General features: G+C 46.6%; 1 protein-coding gene across 1 annotated transcript in view; it reads right to left on the bottom strand.

Moving 5' to 3' along the window:
- DLG1 (discs large MAGUK scaffold protein 1) overlaps positions 1-18,844 on the bottom strand; it is a gene marked incomplete in the record, with an annotated part of 214,084 nt that overhangs the window by 126,529 nt on the left and 68,711 nt on the right. Inside the window, 1 exon segment of the mRNA XM_078767605.1 lies at positions 1,579-1,632. Within this exon segment, the coding sequence (XP_078623731.1) occupies positions 1,579-1,632 (54 nt within the window).

Genomic DNA, 18,844 nt, shown 5'->3' with positions numbered 1-18,844 from the left:
CACATCCCCAGTCTTCCAAACAGATGCCATAGATAGGTTACGGAGATGCCAAATGCAGCAGTTCAAAACGTGTGGTGCTCGGCTCCTGGTAGCCCAGCAACAGTTTCCCTGGTAACTCACCCTATTAACCGCTTCCTTCCCACCCACATGGGAGTCGAGACATCAACGTGCTGCAAGCATGGGCTTCACACCCACGCGCATCACCAGCCATTTCATTCAACTGCTCAGCACGAAATGACTCGCTGTCTATGATCCCACCCCACACTACAGCCAACCACCCTCACCCTCCAGCCCTCCCTCCAATCCCCCCAACAACATCCCTTTTAGAATAAAAGAATTGCTATGACGTTATCACAACGTGACCATTTAACCTGGTTATTGCAGTGATGAGGCTGCCAGGCTTTTTTTTTTTTTTTTTTTTTTTTGGCCTTTCAGGCTGGCCTAAAAGGTATGCACATTCACCTCAAAGATGTCTAGCCTGGGTTTATATCTCAACCAGCAATAAACTATCTGCCCGGTGTTTAATCGATGTATGTCGTCCTTCGGATGGACATTAAGCTGGACGCCCCATCTGCTAAAATTAGTTGGTGGAGGTTAAAGATCCCTCAGCGTCCTTCGCGAAGAGTAGGCGACCTATCGCTGGCACAATGAATGAATTACAAAATTCGGCCCTAACTACTACTGGGAAGGAAAGGTCAAACCACCCAGTATAATCCCTGCCAAGAAACTTCTTCGGCAGCATTGACACTCTAACAGAGTTTGGTATATCAGAAGCAGAATTGTAGTGATGGCATATTTCATCGATGAACACAGCCCAAGTCTATCGATTGTTCTCATATCGAGGATGATTTTTGGTCACATGCCAAAACTATTCCATTAAAAGGCGGTGAGTAAAAATGATGTGATGCAATTGCAATTACTCCCAGAGGTGAGGAATTCTCACTAAGCCTCGGATCGTGACCAAGATGGGGTGCATAATGGGGGCAGTAGTAATTGTTTGGCTCAATCCCCAGGCACAAACATAATACAGCACGTCGATAAAGGGCAACACACACGGGCAAAACACACACACACACACACACACACACACACACACACACACACACACACACACACACACACACACACACACACACACACACACACACACACACACACACACACACACACACACACACACACACACACACACATCGTTACTTTCGTCACAACAAACGACGTGGTGTGACACGCTTTGCTGTGCAATGCAGAGGAGAGTGATAGATTTGACCTTGTTGTTTAACAAATGAAAGCAAGAGCCATTGTCGAAAGGTTCGACAAACCTCACGTACATAAGGCAAAGCAAATTATACACTCCTTTTCAGCTATACCACTCAAACTCGTATTGCATCAGTGTCCAGAAGGGGGCACTGCCACACTGTGGAATGACAATGTGAAAATAGGAAGAGAAAATAGAAAGGAAAGTAAAAGAAAAACCATGATGGCGAAATGCAAAAAAAAACAACAGAGTGAAGGAAGGGGAATCCTGTGATTCCTCTCCCCAATTCTCCAATTTTGATCTCACTTCATGTCACTTACGTAGGACGAAGCTTCCAGGTTGTCCGTGTTCACAACGATTGGAGGGGGGTTTGCCTGCAGCAAAAAGAGCAAGTATAAGAAATATTACATTTTTGTGGAGCACATCCGTTTGAAGCACAAGAGAATAGGATTGCAAAATTTGTCAAATGAGAAGCATGTCAATTGGATTGAGCACAAGGGACCCGGAAAGCAAGGAAGGGAAGATAGAGGTAAAGGTTTGGAGGAGAATGGCAAGCTGTGTCCACACTGTGACCTTTTGACCATGTGGTATTGTGGTAGTTGTGGTAGGGGAGCGGGGGGGTGTGTTGAGGATTTGTTATGGGAGGCGGTGGTGGGGATGGGAGGGGAGGCAGTATAAATGCCTGGAATGGCGAGGGTATTGAAGCCTTAGTGTTGCTCGGGGGATTTGTTTTTGCACAATATGGCCCGACTATGCTTGTCCTCCAATCAGAGGGCAAACTGCAATTGTCCAAGCCAAGCGTGGTGTTATGAGAGGTAACCACTGAATAGGAGAACCTGCTTCTTCTCACAAGAACCTTACAACTTATCCACAATATGGCAGCCAAGCTCTAAATTAAAGCTTCTAAATCTGATCTCATCACTCCAATAATTAAAACACTTCCGTGACCCCCATTACACAAACGTATAGAACCGTTTCATAAGATCGCTGATGATCTTCAAAGACAAACATCAATTGCTTTCTACCTTTCTGAACTAAACACACCTTGCACCTGCATTAATGCAGAGGAGTGTTACATATATATACATTATATGTTTATACGAAAATACAAATGTTCATTTATACGTCTACCCTGCCATGACTCAGAAAAACTACATCAATGGCCTTTGGCAAAAGAGAAGTTAAAAAATCTAACGATAAACAGACGACAGCAAACAAGAAAATAACAATGAACAAAATCGAATAACCAATAATAATAATAAACGAACCTCGTGATAGGCCTAAAATACCGGATGCATTGTGAATGCAATTATGATAATGATGCTAGAATTAGCGAATTGTCTGGCTGACTTCAATGCAAAAATGATTTTGAAAGCTGGTGCTCGTACACGTAGGGTGGACATGATCGGGGGGAGAAGGGTTATGGGGCTAAAAAAGAAGAGATGGGAATCATACCCTCCTGGGATTCAGGGAGGGAGGTAGAACCCCAGTTCTCTCGATGGAAACGTGCATCATATGGCACCACTTGGTCGGAGCGGGTATTACGAGTCATAACTAGAAAGCATCTGAAAATACAAAGCCCGTCTGCCTCCATTTGTATCAGACGTCGTCTTCTTCTTCTTCCGTATGCTCAAAATAACGAAAACAGTTTAAAAATAAATACAAAATGAAAATTGAGGATTTTATGCAGCCTTGACCTTTGAGCTTTAGATCTAACAAACAACTAATCAGCTTCTAGCTTTTGATTGGTGTAACAATTCAGTGACCCGATATGAAAGTTCCTAAAATTTCAGGTCAATCGGATGAAAATTGAGAATTATGTGACGCTGACCTTTGACCTTTTGACCAAATTATTAATTTGTGTTCTCCATATCCTCATAATAATCCGTTGTTGAAAATTTGATGCAAAACTCAAATGGTAAATTGAAATCTCAGGTCAATTGGATGAAAATCGATTTTAGGTTATTGCTGACCTTTGACCTTTGACCAAATTATTAATTTGTGTTCTCCATATTGTCCTAATAAAGCTTTTTTTGAAAAGTTGATGCAAAACTCAAATGGTAAATTGAAATTTCACGTCAATCTGATGAAAATTGATGATTTTAGTAACACTGACCACAAAATTATTAATTTGCCTTCTCAGTATTATAATAAAAATAATAATAATATTAATAATAATAATAAAGCGTTGGTGAAAATTTGATGACAATAGCTAAAAAGGTTTTTTTAAAAATGTTATGGCCCAGACAGACAGACAAAGTGATTACAAAAAACCATCTCCTGCTGTGTACAGTAGGGCTAACAAGAGGGAGAATTACTTTGCCATACATGCCCCCTACCAATGTCATATTTTTCAAGTTCAAAAAGGGCACAACTGTGAAAAATTGATGCAACACCCTGAAACTCAAACTTGTTCTGGAACTTACCATAATAAAGCAACGTACCAAGTTTCAGTTGAATATGTCACACAGTATGGGGAAAAAGTCTGAAACACCATAGGTGGGACAGACAGACGAAGAGCAAACCGATCCAGGTCAAAAAAATCCCATAGAAACCAAGAGACCAGTCGGACATTTATATGGGTCCACATTGGAAATCACAGTTTCTATTGGTTCGTACAGGAACCAGTAGTTTCCAGTAGAAACCGAACCAGATTCGGTTGAAACCAATATAAACCATTGGAACTGGAAAGAAAACCCAGAGACCAACCAAAATACTTAAATTATATTTTGTTATAAACAAATGTAAAGCAGCTCAGATGGCGGAACATTGGTACGGTTCACCAAAGGACCTGTATTCAATTCCCTGTCTAGACATGTAATTTCCCCACATACTGTATGTCGATTGGTTATTTTCAATCCTATTCTTTTATATTTTGGTATTATATTGGTTTACTACTGGTCTGCCGATTGACCTAGTTTTTATTGGTATTTTCTACCGGTCCAGTATTTCACTATCCGTATTGAAATCGGTATATCCTACTGGCCCAATTTCCAAGGGGATTTTTGTGGGATTTTTCTCCTATTGATTTTCTATGGGATTTTCGACCTGGGTTTCCTCTTCTCCAATGAAACTGGACAGGGACTAATAAAATGTGCCAATTCTGGGGAAAAGTGACCTTGGTTAACATGTGAAAAACGACATGCATCCGTTAACCTTCCTCAAGAGTAATAAAATAATCTCAAAACCCCCATCATATACTCAAAGGTGGGGGTGGGCAAAGCTGGACAGCCAATCAAAACACAAATCACATCGCTCTCGTGAACTCAGACCGGAATCACCAAATTTCAAAACCAACAGCAAATTAACTGCTCAAAACCATAACGTAAATGAAACTGGATTATAACCCAAATGTTTAGCCACACTCAGGAACAACAACAACAACAACATGCATTTTAAGGCCATTTTCCCTGCAAGAGCGGGGGTTAGCCTTGCGGTCCCCATGACAATCTCCTCCATCTTGCCCTATTTTCTGCATCTCTCCTTGTTAACCCCCTTGCCCGCATTTCTTCTTCCACCATCTTTAGCCAACAATCAGTAAAAATTTTAACACGTGATGGTAAGGTTTGATCCACTCTTAAAATTAGGTTATTTATGAAATAACCTAATTTTCTTAAAAGCAGAATCGCCATCAAAGAATTTTGGCAAACGATATGTTGGAACTTGGTTCTTGGTGCAAGTATCTTTGTTGAGCAGAGATGAAAAGATAGACCTCTCTTAATGATCTCATCTGAGCCCCTCCTGAGCCACATATCATTTTAAGATTATCGTAAATAATTTTTTCATTGATTTCTTGGCAACATTTACTTTTTTTGCCTAATAAAAATTTTAATTCAACCTAAGATTTCCCCCCCCCCCCCCCCCTCTCATTCCCTTCCCCCAAACCCTCTCACAGATCTCCTGATGTCCCTGTTCTCTACTGTTGAACTTGTGTGCTTCCCTCTCTCTCCCCATCTTGTCTCCCACTCCTTTTATTATATGTTTTATGTATCCGTTTGTTTTTTTGTGATTAATGTTAGCTCTTACACGAGCCTCGATCTTGTATCCAAAAAACCCCAAAAACTCTTGCGTAAAGGAACAGGGATTCCCTGACTTCAAATAGAGATTCTACATTATGTTGGCATTCAAGGTTTTTATCAGGGCGATATCCCCCAAACCACCCCACCCCTCCTTTGTTTCTCCCCACCTCTTTTCCCATAGCATATGTTGATACCATTGATACACATTTCCCAATGTGTTGATATTGATACCATTACAGGTTATTTTGTGCCTGCATCTCACTAACTAATAGGGTTACACGAACTTATGAACTTATGAAATTGGAACGAGCCAAGCATACGGGGCCATGCTCGGCTGGCAAGTGTATGGAGAAGTGCCCTTCTTTGGTGAAGATGTGAATAGTGAAAAAAAATTGGCACAGGCAATTTGAAGGTTAGATGTAAATTTAAGGGTGCATTTTGTGAAGCCATGGTAGACACTGGGCCAGTGAGACCAATATTGATCCAGATGTGTCAGACCGAAGTGTTGGAGTGATGGGACAAAAATTGAAAGAGTAGCAGGACACAGCCTTCAACTGGCTACGGGGGTGACGGCTCCAATATTTGGGCGAGGGGTTGTATGGATGGAGTTGGGCAGTCTGGGGGTCAACGTGGTGTTAAGGGTGGCCGAGGTGTGCAGACCATGTCTTCTGGGATGGAGTCTCCTGGTGGAACACGGCTGTCGACTCGACCTTGGGCATGGTCATATGTGGGAGGGCACTGGGGGCTGCATGTGGTCGGACTGGGGGATGTGACAGGTGCAGGGGACGTGATGTGGATTGTGGATGCCATGCACTGCGACCGTGCCCCTCAGGTCCGAGGCCTTGGGAATGGCGGAGTTGGCAGCAGGTGCTAACCACATTGGCCAGCTGGGGCTAGTGGAGCCATGGTCCTCACAGCGGCCTGAAGGAAGGATGGTGGATCGCACCCTTATGGACACTAGTGGGCCATGTTGGCGTTTCGGCTGCTCAACTTACCCGACAGCCCTCACACGGTAGAGGGCGGAGCTGTCATAGCCAAGGGTTGTAGTGTAGGAAAGGTCACCCACCGGAGGAGGCGGATCCACATGCATGCCAGTGCAGCGGACAAAAGGAAATTTGGGGAATTTGACAGGCCCCATGGGATAAATGTGAAATTTGGCCAGGTGGATGGCACTCTTGGACCCGACCAACCTGCGACTACCTGCACATAAGGTAAAGTGCCTTGATGTTGATTGTCCCGAGTGGTTCTGTTCTTGCTCATAAAGTGGGACACGAGTAATTTGGAGTGGAGGCGGGTGAGAGTGACTACATGGCCGGTGACTGGATCGGAGTGTGTGCCACAAAGTGCCATGGCAGTATACCAACGAATACCATCTTTATGGCATGACAGTTTGAGAATTGAATGGCAGTGGGGGAGGAAATGTCATTGTAGATTTTGTGGGTGGGGAAGGTGTGTGTGTCCACAGGAATGGATCAAGCTCTGGAGGAGCGGGACTGCACCCCCCCCCCCCCCCCCTCCCCGAGGTAATTTGTCGCTGGCAGCCAGTAGTGTCTGGAAATTGGAAACCCGTCAGTGGAGGGTTTGGTTAGGTGCCTTGAGGTACGGAGACCCCTGGCGACTGAGGCTATGAGAGCCTGAGGCCGAAGGAGCCTGGTGTGGAGACCTTCCCGGCGAGATGACAGCTAAGGAGCTGTTTGGCTACCACAGGGCCGAGAATTGAAGTGGGCTGGGGGGGGGGGGTGAAGAAGTCGCAAGTCGGGTGACTTGCTCTTTGGACTGCGGGCACCACAGCCTGAACTGAAGCGCCCCCACCTTCTTGCTTGTACGGTACCTCTCGCTGCCTAATTGAGGATCACACATGTGTGTAATGACATTTAAGCCATGGTCTTGCAGGGGGGGTTGGAATGAGTGTTTTGATTATTGAAATTTGTGTGACTGATTATGGGATTTGTGTGAGTGAATGGGGGAAGATCGACCAAGCCATGTCACTCACATGTATCACTAGGACAGGGCCCGTGGAAATTCGGGTAAATTGGGTTGGCTCCGCAGGTAACGTTGGGTATTGTGGCATCCACCGGGGGACGTGATCTTTAGAGGGACACAGGGTTGTCCAAACGTTTTGAATTCTTGAAATTTTTATTAAGGTTTTGTGGTTAAGGTAGAGATTTTGTGTGCTAGCAATTTGTCTACTGGCCCCAGGAATTGACAGACGATACCAAGAGTTGTAAATATTTGAATTGTTGTTAAGGGGTGTAGAACGGTAAGGAAGGAGAAAAGGTAAGTTAGCTACAGCTCGCATCCCACAGCCCCTCCTCATCCCACAGCCTCGTTATTTCATAGGCTAATTAAGTGTGAATCGGTAAGTGTTAAGGCTGGAACGGTAATGCCTGCAGTGAACGTTGCAGGAGCTACGGTTCCGGGGGGAGGGAGGGGGCTGTTATGTTTGTGGGGGTAGTAATGGAATACCTTTGGCCAGGTAGGATTGTATAGGGTAGTGTGCTTCGCCTGTCCGGAAGAAGAAGAAACCTTCCTGTAACTAAGTAGGCCAGGATGTCGTGCAAGTGTATATTTGTGTCCATGCGAGGGGTGGAGCTATGCTAATTAGTTAGGGTACAAAGGTAACATTCCCTGTGTGTAGTCGCCTCTGCATTTTTCCCTTCATTCCTTATGACACCCACACCACAGCCACGTGATCAGCGCCGAAAATAAACCACATAATCGCCGACCGGATCCGGACATTCTACCACTAACGCCACCCAGCCGAGTCATCTCAAGGGGCATCAAGAAAGGCCGTGAGGCCCCGCACAGAGAGGAACGATTGGTCAGGATGGCATAGAGCGATGTGATGGCACGGCACAATTCGAGCGCGTGGGACATCAGAAAGAACGTTTGAGCGCGCGGGACATCAGAAAGAACGTTCTAGCGCCAGGAACAAAAAGGCAGAGCGTCACCATTTTCGAGCTCTCGGTTTCTGGTCTTCGTGGAAAGCGGATGCATTTGCATTATCTCGCTTGGTCCGGGCTCTTGGTAGAAAGCAGTCTGCATTACCTCTCTTGGTTCCGACATTCATTACGAACAGTACATTTCGCATTCCTACTCTCTGATCCCGGGTTTGTGCCAGGCGGCCACAGCTTATTATTTGCTCTCTTGTCCTGGTCGCATTTTCGCTCTCCCTGTTCCAGGCTGCTGGAAAGGCGGACGCATCCTTCTCTTGTCTCTCCGTGGTGTTGGCATCGTGACGGCTGCGCTTGGTGTCATGTGCCCCAAAGAGGAATATCGGGGTTCGGTGCAGCCGAGCGGGAAGGATGAGGAAGAGCCTGGTCTGTTCACCTCGCATCGGCGGCTGGTGGTAAACGACATCGCGCCAATGCGTGTGGGGTGGGGGAGGGGAATGCCCTCCATTAACTCCTTCCCCTCTCTCCCCATCCCCCCCCCCCCCCCCCCCCCCCCCGGCATGGCTGTGGTGTGTGTGTCATAAGGAACGAAGGGGAAAATGCAGAGGCGACTATATGCCTCAGAGTTAAACCTCGGTTGGCCATCCATCACCCTGCGGTGAGCACTACAGGGTAGACACGCGACGATATTAATATTTGAAAAAACGTACTTATAGTAATTTATTTGCTCTTTTACAGGCGACGAGATCATGTGGACAGAATTGACCGTAGTTATCCACATTCCTCTGCATCAATATACAGTGACTGTGACAACACTAAGATCCATTCCCACAAGGAATGCATTTGTTGTGCAGTCTAATACTGAGAAGATTAGGTTATCCATGTTAATAGACAGCCAGCATGCTGGAACCTAATGGATAAAAAGTTAACATTTCTTGAGAAGACACAGGTCTTGCGGTTGGAAGAGGGGAGGGTATGTTCCATTCATTGTGCCAAAGGCATGAGAGTGAGACTAAGTGAAACCATCAAAACAAATGAAATTTAGAACCTCCTATTCATGGATCCAGTTTTTCCTGATTTAAATGGAAAAGAGGATTGCAATACTCGAGATATCCACTTCTTACAGACTCCTGACCGAAGGGAGGTACTGGATGAAGTATAAAGTATTGCCTTCGCCTTACCACCAGTAAACTATTGGCAATGCTCATCCCTCCCCCGATCACCAGTAAACTATGAGCAATGCTCATCCATCCCACCATCACCAGTAAACTATTAGCAATAATCATCCCTCCCCCCATCACCAGTAAACTATTAGCAATGCTCATCCTGCCCCTCCCCCCCATCACCAGTAAACTATTAGCAATGCTCATCCCTCACCCCATCACCAGTAACCTATTAGCAATGCTCATCCCTCCCCCCCCATCACCAGTAAACTATTAGCAATGCTCATCCCTCCCCCCCATCACCAGTAAACTATGAGCAATGCTCATCCCTCCCCTCCCCCCCCCCCCATCACCAGTAAACTATGAGCAATGCTCATCCCTCCCCCCCATCACCAGTAAACTATTAGCAATGATCATCCCTCCCCCCCCCATCACCAGTAAACTATTAGCAATGCTCATCCCTCCCCCCAACAGTAAACTATTAGCAATGTTCACCCCTCCCCCACCCCCCAATAAACTATTAGCAATGCATGCTGCCCCTCCCCCACCCCAATTAACTATTAGCACTGCATGCCCCTCCCCCACTCCAATTAACTATTAGCACTGCATGCCCCTCCCCCACCCAGTGTGTATCCTGGATAGAATAGGTACACCGTATCCCTGAGTGTCGTAAGAGGCGACTAAGAGGGTTGGCGTCAGGAAGGGCATCCAGCCATAAAAACATTGCCTCAAAAAGAGAACCATGACAATTACAACTACATATGGGCAGGGTACAGCCCGAAGTGGAGATCGGTTCCTGAGGTTTGGGACATGGAATGTAGGGACAATGACAGGGAGATCAGGAGAAGTGGTGAAAGTATTGGTCAGAAGAAGAGTGGACATATGTTGTGTGCAAGAGACGAGATGGAAGGGAAGTGGTGTGAGAATGGTGAAGGGTAGGGAGGGACAGAAATACAAGTTTGTGTGGCAAGGGTGCCTGGAGGGCATGAATGGTGTTGGTGTCCTGTTTTCTGAGGAGTTTGTAGACAGTGTGGTGAGTGTGACAAGAGTGAGTGATAGGTTGATGATGGTGAAAATGATGATTGGAAAGCTCTTGGTGAACGTCATCTTGGGATATGCTCCGCAGGTCGGTCGGAGCGATGAAGAGGACAAGTTCTGGTGCGCGATAGAGAAGCTGATGGAAAACGTGAAATATGAGTAAGTTGTTGTGGTAGGAGACCTAAATGGACATGTGGGAAGGAGTTTGGATGGTTTTGAGGGAGTTCAAGAGGGTTACGGATATGGTGTGAGAAATGGAGATGGTGGAAGGATTTTGGAGTTTGCTGATGGAGCTGATTTGTTGATTTGCAATACTCAGTTCCAGAAAGGGGGTAATAAGCTTGTTACATACACGTCAGGTGGGCCGACGACAACCGTTGACTACCTGATGGTGCGTAGGCGAGATAGGGGGCACCTCTGGGACACAAAGGTGATCCCGGGGGAGGAGGCTGTTTCACAGCACCACTTGGTTGTCTGCGACATAAGGGTGAAAGGTGTGAGGAGAGCTCGGTGGGTACCAACCAACTCGGGTGAAGTACCAACCGAGAATGAAGGTGTGGAGGTTGAAAGAGGTGACAGTAAGGGAGGCATAAAAAGAGAGGCTGAGTAGGGTAGAGGATGATGTGGTTCAGCTTGAAAGTGGTTGGATGTCAATGAAAGATAGTCTGTTAGGAGCCGTTGGTGAGGTATGTGGATGGACAAAAGGACCACCGAGGCACTCGGAAACATGGTGGTGGGATGATGAAGTTGGAAAGAGGATTGACGAGAAGAGGAAGAAGTTCAAGGATTGGCAGAAGGCGAAGGGTACGGGAGCAGAAAAAGCAGAGCATGAAAGTTATAAGGCAGCCAAAAAGGCTGCAAAGAAAGAGGTAGCAAAGGCGCAGGAGGCATGTTGGAAAATGTTCAGAGAACGCTTGGATTCGGAAGAGGGTCAGAGAGCGGTATTCAGGATTGCAATGCAGATAGCGAAGGAGAGGTGTGATGTGATGGGGGTGAGTTGCTTGAAGGATGAAGTGGGACAAATCGTTGTGGACCCAGATGGAATTAAAGGAAGATGGAAAAGATATATGGAAATGCTGTTGAATACAGAGAATGAATGGGATGGCAACATAGAGAGTAACCCAGTTTTAGGACCGACAGAGAAGATAACTGAGAAGGAAGTTGAGGAGGCGATAAAAGCAATGAAGAGTAGAAAAGCGGGAGGGCCGGCGGGAGTGTGGGAGATATGTTGAAGGCAGCAGGAAGTTGGGGTGTGAAGAGAATGACAGAGATCTGTAATCTGGTGGTGAAAGAATGGCGCATTCCAGTGGATTGGGAACTGAGTACCTTCGTCCCTCTATACAAGGGGAAAGGTGACCCTCTGGAGTGTGGCTCGTACCGAGCGATAAAGTTATTGGAGCATGGAATGAAGGTATTGGAAAGGGTGTTGGAGAGGAGGATAAGGAAGAAGGTGAAGATCGACAAAATGGAGTTTGGATTTATGCCAGGAAGAGGAACGACACACATGCTCTTTATTGTGAGGCAGTTGCAGGAGAAGTACATGGAGAAGAGGAAGAGGTTGTGTCTTGGGTTTGTTGATCTGGAGAAAGCATTCTATAGGGTTCCACGGGAAGTATTGACGTGGACATTGAGGAAGTTAGAAGTGGAGGAATGGTTGATCAGAGTAGTGATGGCAATGTACAAAAGAGCGCGCACAGCTGTAAGGACGAAGCACGGGAACAGTGGTGAGTTTGAGGTGAAGTTGGGAGTGCATCAGGGGTCGGTACTAAGTCCACTACTCTTTGTAGCTGTAATGGAGGTGCTGTCTCGGAACGTAAAGGAGGGTTTACCGTGGGAGTTGTTGTATGCAGATGATCTGGTGTTGATTGCGGAAAGTATGGATGGACTGAAGGAAAAGATGAACAAGTGGAAGGAATGTATGGAGACAAAAGGTCTGAAGGTGAATATAGGAAAGACGAAGGTGATGGCAAGTGGTAAAGCATGTGGTGAGGTGGAAAGAACTGGCAAGTGGCCATGTGCTGTGTGCAGGAAGGGTGTCGGAGTGAACTCCATTCAATGTACAATGTGCGCAGAGTGGGTTCATCAAAAATGTAGTATTCTGAGAGGGTCAATAACCAGTGTGGCAGCTACATTCAAATGTAAGGTGTGCACAGAGGGAGCTGCAGATGGAGGAAATGTTGAGTTTGATCTTGTAGACGGCGTGAAGCTGGAAGGTGTGAAAACATTTTGCGACCTCGGAGACATGCTGAATGGAGAAGGTGGATCAGACTCGGCAACGGTTGCTAGAGTGAGATGTGCATGGAATAAGTTTCGGGAACTGAGTGGCGTGCTGATGAGGAGGGGAGTGTCGTTGAAGCTGAAGGGAAAGGTGTATGCTGCATGTGTGAGAGGTGTTACGATTTATGGGAGCGAGACATGGGTCATGAATGCAGAGCAGCAACGAAGGCTGGAAAGGGTGGAAATGCGAATGGTTCGGTGGATGTGCGGAGTATCGTTGAGAGAGAGGAAGACAAATGATGAATTGCGAAATATGATGGGAATAGAGCCTGTGATTGATGCTGTGAAGAGGAACAGGTTGAGATGGTTTGGTCATTTGTTGAGGAAGGATGAAAGTGACTGGTTGAGAAGAGTGATGGAAATGAATGTAGAAGGAAGTAGAGGATGGGGAAGACTGAGAAAGACTTGGCTAAAGATGGTGGAAGAAGAAATGCGGGCAAGGGGGTTAACAAGGAGAGATGCAGAAAATAGGGCAAAATGGAGAAGATTGTCATGGGGACGGCAAGGCTAACCCCCCCGCACTGGCAGGGAAAATGGCCTCAAAATGCATGTTGTTTTTGTTGTTGTTTATCCCTCCCCCCCATCACCAGTAAACTATGAGCAATGCTCATCCCTCCCCCCCATCACCAGTAAACTATTAGCAATGCTCATCCCTCCCCCCCTAACTCCATCACCAGTAAACTATTAGCAATGCTCATCCTTCCCCCCATCACCAGTAAACTATTAGCAATGTTCACCCCTCCCCCACCCCCCAATAAACTATTAGCAATGCATGCTGCCCCTCCCCCCACCCCCAATAAACTATTAGCACTGCACGTCCCTCCCCCACCCCAATTAATTATTAGCACTGCATGCCGCTCCCCCACTCTAATAAACTATTAGCAATGCATGCTGCCCCTCCCCCACCCCAATGAACTATTAGCACTGCATTCCCCTCCCCCACTACAATTAACTATTTGCACTGCATGCCCCTCCCCCACCCCAATTAATTATTAGCACTGCATGCCCCTCCCCCACCCCAATTAATTATTAGCACTGCATGCCCCTCCCACACTAAACCATTAGCATTGCACCTCACCTCACCCCACCCCACCCCAAAAAGCCATTAGCACTTGTTACGGACTCGGCCTTAATGATTGTTGTTATGAGTATTGTTGCTGGTTCAAAGTATTCTAGATAGTATGCTTATTGTGACTTAAGGGAAAGGGTTGTTGTGAGTAAAAGATTTAAAAGCGCTCCTGGTAAAATGTGGCCGGAAATCCGGATCGAGACCGTAAGAGGTGGAGCGAAGGAAAAAAGAGACGTGGTGGTTGAATCTCTGGGCCGAGCGTTCGACGTACTGGGCGAGGGAACTTTGCGTCCTTGAAGGGAAGTTCGGTCGATAAGAAATATTGCCGGAGTGCGTGGAGCCGGTGTCGTCGGGTATTCTCATTGAGGTTCCGGAGGATCCAGGCCTTGATAATCCGGGTTGGAGCGAAAGCCGTCCGCCATCTTGGCCACGCGAGCACCCGGCAGTGAACAGGCTCTCGTCGTGTCGGTTGGGCATTATTCCCTGGTGGATTGCCGGGAACGGCTGTGCCAGAAAGGGACACGTGAGAATTATACGGAGGCTCGCGGGTTGAACCGCAACGTGTACGTCGGAGCGCATCTTTGTGAGGTTACTCGCCACCGCTGTGTTGCTGGGGGCTGAGCACGTGACCTCGGGGTCGTCTCGCTCATCTATGCCTCAATTGACCACCGGGCCTTGACTCCCCGATCGCGGGAGGAAGCGCATCTTTGGGAGGTTCCTCGCCACCGCTGAGCTGCTGGGGGCTGGGGGCTGAGCACGTGACCTCGGGGCCGTCTCGCTCGTCCACGCCTCAATTGACCACCGGGCCTTGACTCCCCGATCGCGGGAGCGCACAGAGACATTGGGACTTCACCTTGGAGGAGAGCAGAGACATTGGGGGAGGTGCCGTGAGTGGGGTTAAGGGGCTTGACAAGGATATTATCGTAAGATTTGAAAGTAGGGTTGATTGCCCCATTGCTGTATGGCTCGTGTGTGATTTATAATATAGTATGGGTTGTTTATAACTTGGTGTGGTTGCATCATTGGTTCGGCTGTTTCATTTGCTGGTTCCATTGAGGGACGTTATTTGCTGGGTTTCAACCAGGGATAACACATCTTTCTGCCGGGGACCCTCTCGGGGTTCGGAGGTCCACCGAGACCAGAGGAAGGGGGGGGGGGGGGCGTAACACACTGCATGAGCTAGACTTTTATTGGTGTTTGAAAGGCATCTTTAAAAAATTAAAAAATTAATAAAAACTTAATTCGGTTAATCATGGACATTTATCGTAATCGAGGATCCTGTAGAGAATGATTAGGATAACAACTTCTGCTCAATCTCATGAGAAAGATGATCAACTGGATTGCAAAGCAGACTGTCAATTTGTCTTGGCCATTAAAATAAAAATTTATCAAGTTTCCCAACTTGATCCTGGTTTGCTCGATGCTTCTTTCATTTCCAAGCAAAAGCAACCATCAAGGTCAAATTTCCAAGCAATTTTGTCCATTGTATCAAAAAAAAACACCCGTTCATCTCATCAATATACAAGCAGTTCCTTGGGAAACTAATATACTCAAAAACAATAGGGAACAATCGGTACTGCACACGGTGACGGACAGATTTTGTAGTAGGAACTCACGAGGATTAGGTGATTTGTGAAATGTTGCATTCGTTTCAGTTCTTACGATTATGCAAAACAAGAAGGGGGATTTCTGAAAGTGTAACTTTTCTCCATTAGAGTGCAATCACTTCACTCCTTCAAAGGCATCAGTTTGAATCGATTTGAGAGGTGAGGAGTTTTTATGATGACCATATCAAATTCCATTTGTTGCAAACAAGCTTCTTCAAATGTGACCATCAGAGACGGGTGTGGGATGCCATATCGAGGAACATTGGTCATTTTGGTGAGTCTGGACAAAATCACAGACTGGGCAAACAAGTGGAACATGTCTTTCAATCCTGACAAATCTCACACTCTTACGATGTCTCTCTGAAAAGACCGACTGGACAACCCTCCCATCCACTTTCTGAATAATCCTCTCCAAGAAGTTCTGTCACTCAAGCTTTTGGGTCTCACTATGTGCTATGATCTTTCCTGGGAAAACCACATTTCAAATCTGGCCTCCAAAGCCAGTCGCCGACTGGGCATCCTCCGTCGTGCGAAGTCCTTCCTTGGCACACCTGAGCTCCTCACCACATACAAGGCTTTCATCCGCAGCTCAATGGAATACTGCTCTCCCCTCTGGGCTGGTGCTCCTGCCTCACACCTAGCTCGTCTTCACGCTGTTGAAACCAAAGCATTCAGAATCATTGGAATCTCCCGCGATGAAGCTAACTCCAAGGGCCTCTCACTCACTCACCGCAGGCAGGTTGGTGGTCTTTCCGTCTTCTACCGACTCCTCTCTGGCCTTGCCCCCCCAGCTCTCTCTGGGCTCTGTCCCGCAAATATTCCTACAGGTCGCACAAGATCTGCCTGCAACCCTCTTATGGTTAAACTGCCAAAATCAAGACTCTCTGCTCACCTTCACTCCTCTTTTCTCCCACCTCTGGAACAAACTCCCTCACTCTCTTCAATCCCACTCCACCCTCCAGGTCTTTAAAACAGCTGTTCACCACCATCTCTTATCTTCCCCCATCCAAAACCTTGATCTTTTCTATCCCTGCTAATTACACCCCAATTCCACTTTTTTGAAATACCAACTTCTGTCCTGGAAGTCCTTGGTGTCCTTGTGTTTTATACTTCTCCCACCCCCCCCCCCCCCCCCCTTCCCACACCTCCTCCCCCCAAGCCCTCTCCCTCCCACACATCTCCCTGCTCTTAAATGTTGTGTGCTCTCAAGTGTTTGTGTGCTTCCCTTTCTCTTGTCTTCCGCTCACTCTTTTTATATATTTTGTTTGTCTGGTTGATCTGTTTGTGAAGTAAATGTCAGCTCTTTCACGAGCCTCGATTCAGTATACAAAAAAGAAAAAAAAAAAAAAAAAAAAAAGAAGCTCTCAGAAGTCATAAGCTTTGAAAAGATCAAATATTTTGCCCTGCTTGCCACCAAGTCCGACCACTTAATCTCCATATTGAGGCAACCTTTGTGCCAGGGAAGGTAGCAACGATTCAAAATTGAAGTACAAATGATCGTCTTTTATGAATTGTCTTATCATCGCTTGCCCTCTTCATTGGTAGATATACAATTGTCCACACACATCTTTCTGGCAGTGGAGGGATCAAGTGACTACTCTGACTTACATCTTCAAATGTGGATCAAATCCATGCCGATTTGGGTTCACCAATCCCATAAGAATGGTCAATTATTACAACCAGTTTTTCACAAATGTGCCAATGGGGATTGAGAAAAATCTAAATAACAACAAGAAGCAGGGAACTATTCAATACAAGCATGCAGACAAGGAAAGAGTATAAAATATAACAAAAAACCGTTTTTATATCGATGACGCCCATTTGGTATCAACAAAGCAATGAGCGGGGTGGAGGGGCGGTCTCATTGGACGAGTCAACCTAACAGACTGAGATTGGGGCAAAACTAGTTGAAGTATTAATTGCCAGAAGTTTGCCATGTGTGCTTCATAAGGTTTCACAAGGGTATTGAAAACAAGACCGCTGAGGTCTTAAGAGGTCCAGGAAGAATGCAAAATTGCAATTTGGTAGAAAAACCTCCTTTAGTGTTATTTTAAGTGAAGGGCAGCTCATTAATATTTCCGTCGTGATGTTAAATGTAGGGCAAGGTGTTCATCATGATTTTTGAAGTTTAACCTAAACCTCATTCAGTGTGGAAAAAAAATCCACAACTGAAACCCCTGGATAACACAGGACTTTTGAAATATGTCGGGAACACCCATCAATGCCCATTCATGCATGCACTGTGTATTCGCTTTCATCGACTCGATTCCGCTGATCAGGGCACTTTGAACATGCCTTTGCAGGACGAAATAAAATACTCTTTTCAACACAATTTGCAGCATCGAAACAAGAGAATCAAACTGAGGACAATTACAAAATGGTTAACAATAATTGTTGTGTTCCAGGATGTGACTCACTAAAATATAGGAAATATCCATAGATGAGAGGTGACACAATCCCATCATTTCCTGTTAATACCAACAAACTGCTGCAGTGGATACGAGAGATGGGGAGATGGGGAGATGGAGAGATGGAGAGATGGAGAGATGGACAGATGGACAGATGGAGAGAGGGAGAGAGAGAGAGAGATGGCAATAAAGAGAGGAGAGAGAGAGAGAGAGATAGCAATAAAGAGAGAGAGATGGCAATAAAGAGAGACAGAGAGATGGCAATAAAGAGAGACAGAGAGATGGCAATAAAGAGAGACAGAGAGATGGCAATAAAGAGAGACAGAGAGATGGCAATAAAGAGAGACAGAGAGATGGCAATAAAGAGAGACAGAGATGGCAAGAGAGAGAGAGATGGCGAGAGAGAGAGAGATGGCGAGAGAGAGAGAGATGGCGAGAGAGAGAGACAGAGAGATGGCGAGAGAGAGACACAGAGAGATGGCGAGAGAGAGATGGCGAGAGAGAGATGGCGAGAGAGAGAGAGAGATGGCGAGAGAGAGAGATGGCGAGAGAGAGAGAGATGGCGAGAGAGAGAGAGATGGCGAGAGAGAGAGATGGCGAGAGAGAGAGATGGCGAGAGAGAGAGAGACAGAGAGATGGCGAGAGAGAGAGACAGAGAGATGGCGAGAGAGAGATGGCGAGAGAGAGATGGCGAGAGAGAGAGAGAGATGGCGAGAGAGAGAGATGGCGAGAGAGAGAGAGAGATGGCGAGAGAGAGAGATGGCGAGAGGAGAGAGAGATGGCGAGAGAGAGAGAGATGGCGAGATGAGAGAGAGATGGCGAGAGAGAGAGAGATGGCGAGAGAGAGAGAGATGGCGAGAGAGAGAGAGATGGCGAGAGAGAGAGAGATGGCGAGAGAGAGAGAGAGATGGCGAGAGAGAGAGAGATGGCGAGAGAGAGATGGCGAGAGAGAGATGGCGAGAGAGAGAGATGGCGAGAGAGAGATGGCGAGAGAGAGAGGATGGCGAGAGAGAGAGATGGCGAGAGGGAGATGGCGAGAGGGAGATGGCGAGAGAGAGACGGAGAGAGAGAGACGGAGAGAGAGAGACGGAGAGAGAGAGACGGCGAGAGA

This window comes from Myxine glutinosa, chromosome 13 (genome assembly GCF_964187855.1).
Source record: "Myxine glutinosa chromosome 13, kmMyxGlut1.1, whole genome shotgun sequence".
Lineage (NCBI taxonomy): Eukaryota > Metazoa > Chordata > Myxini > Myxiniformes > Myxinidae > Myxine > Myxine glutinosa.
This window is presented reverse-complemented; position numbering and strand designations above follow the sequence as displayed.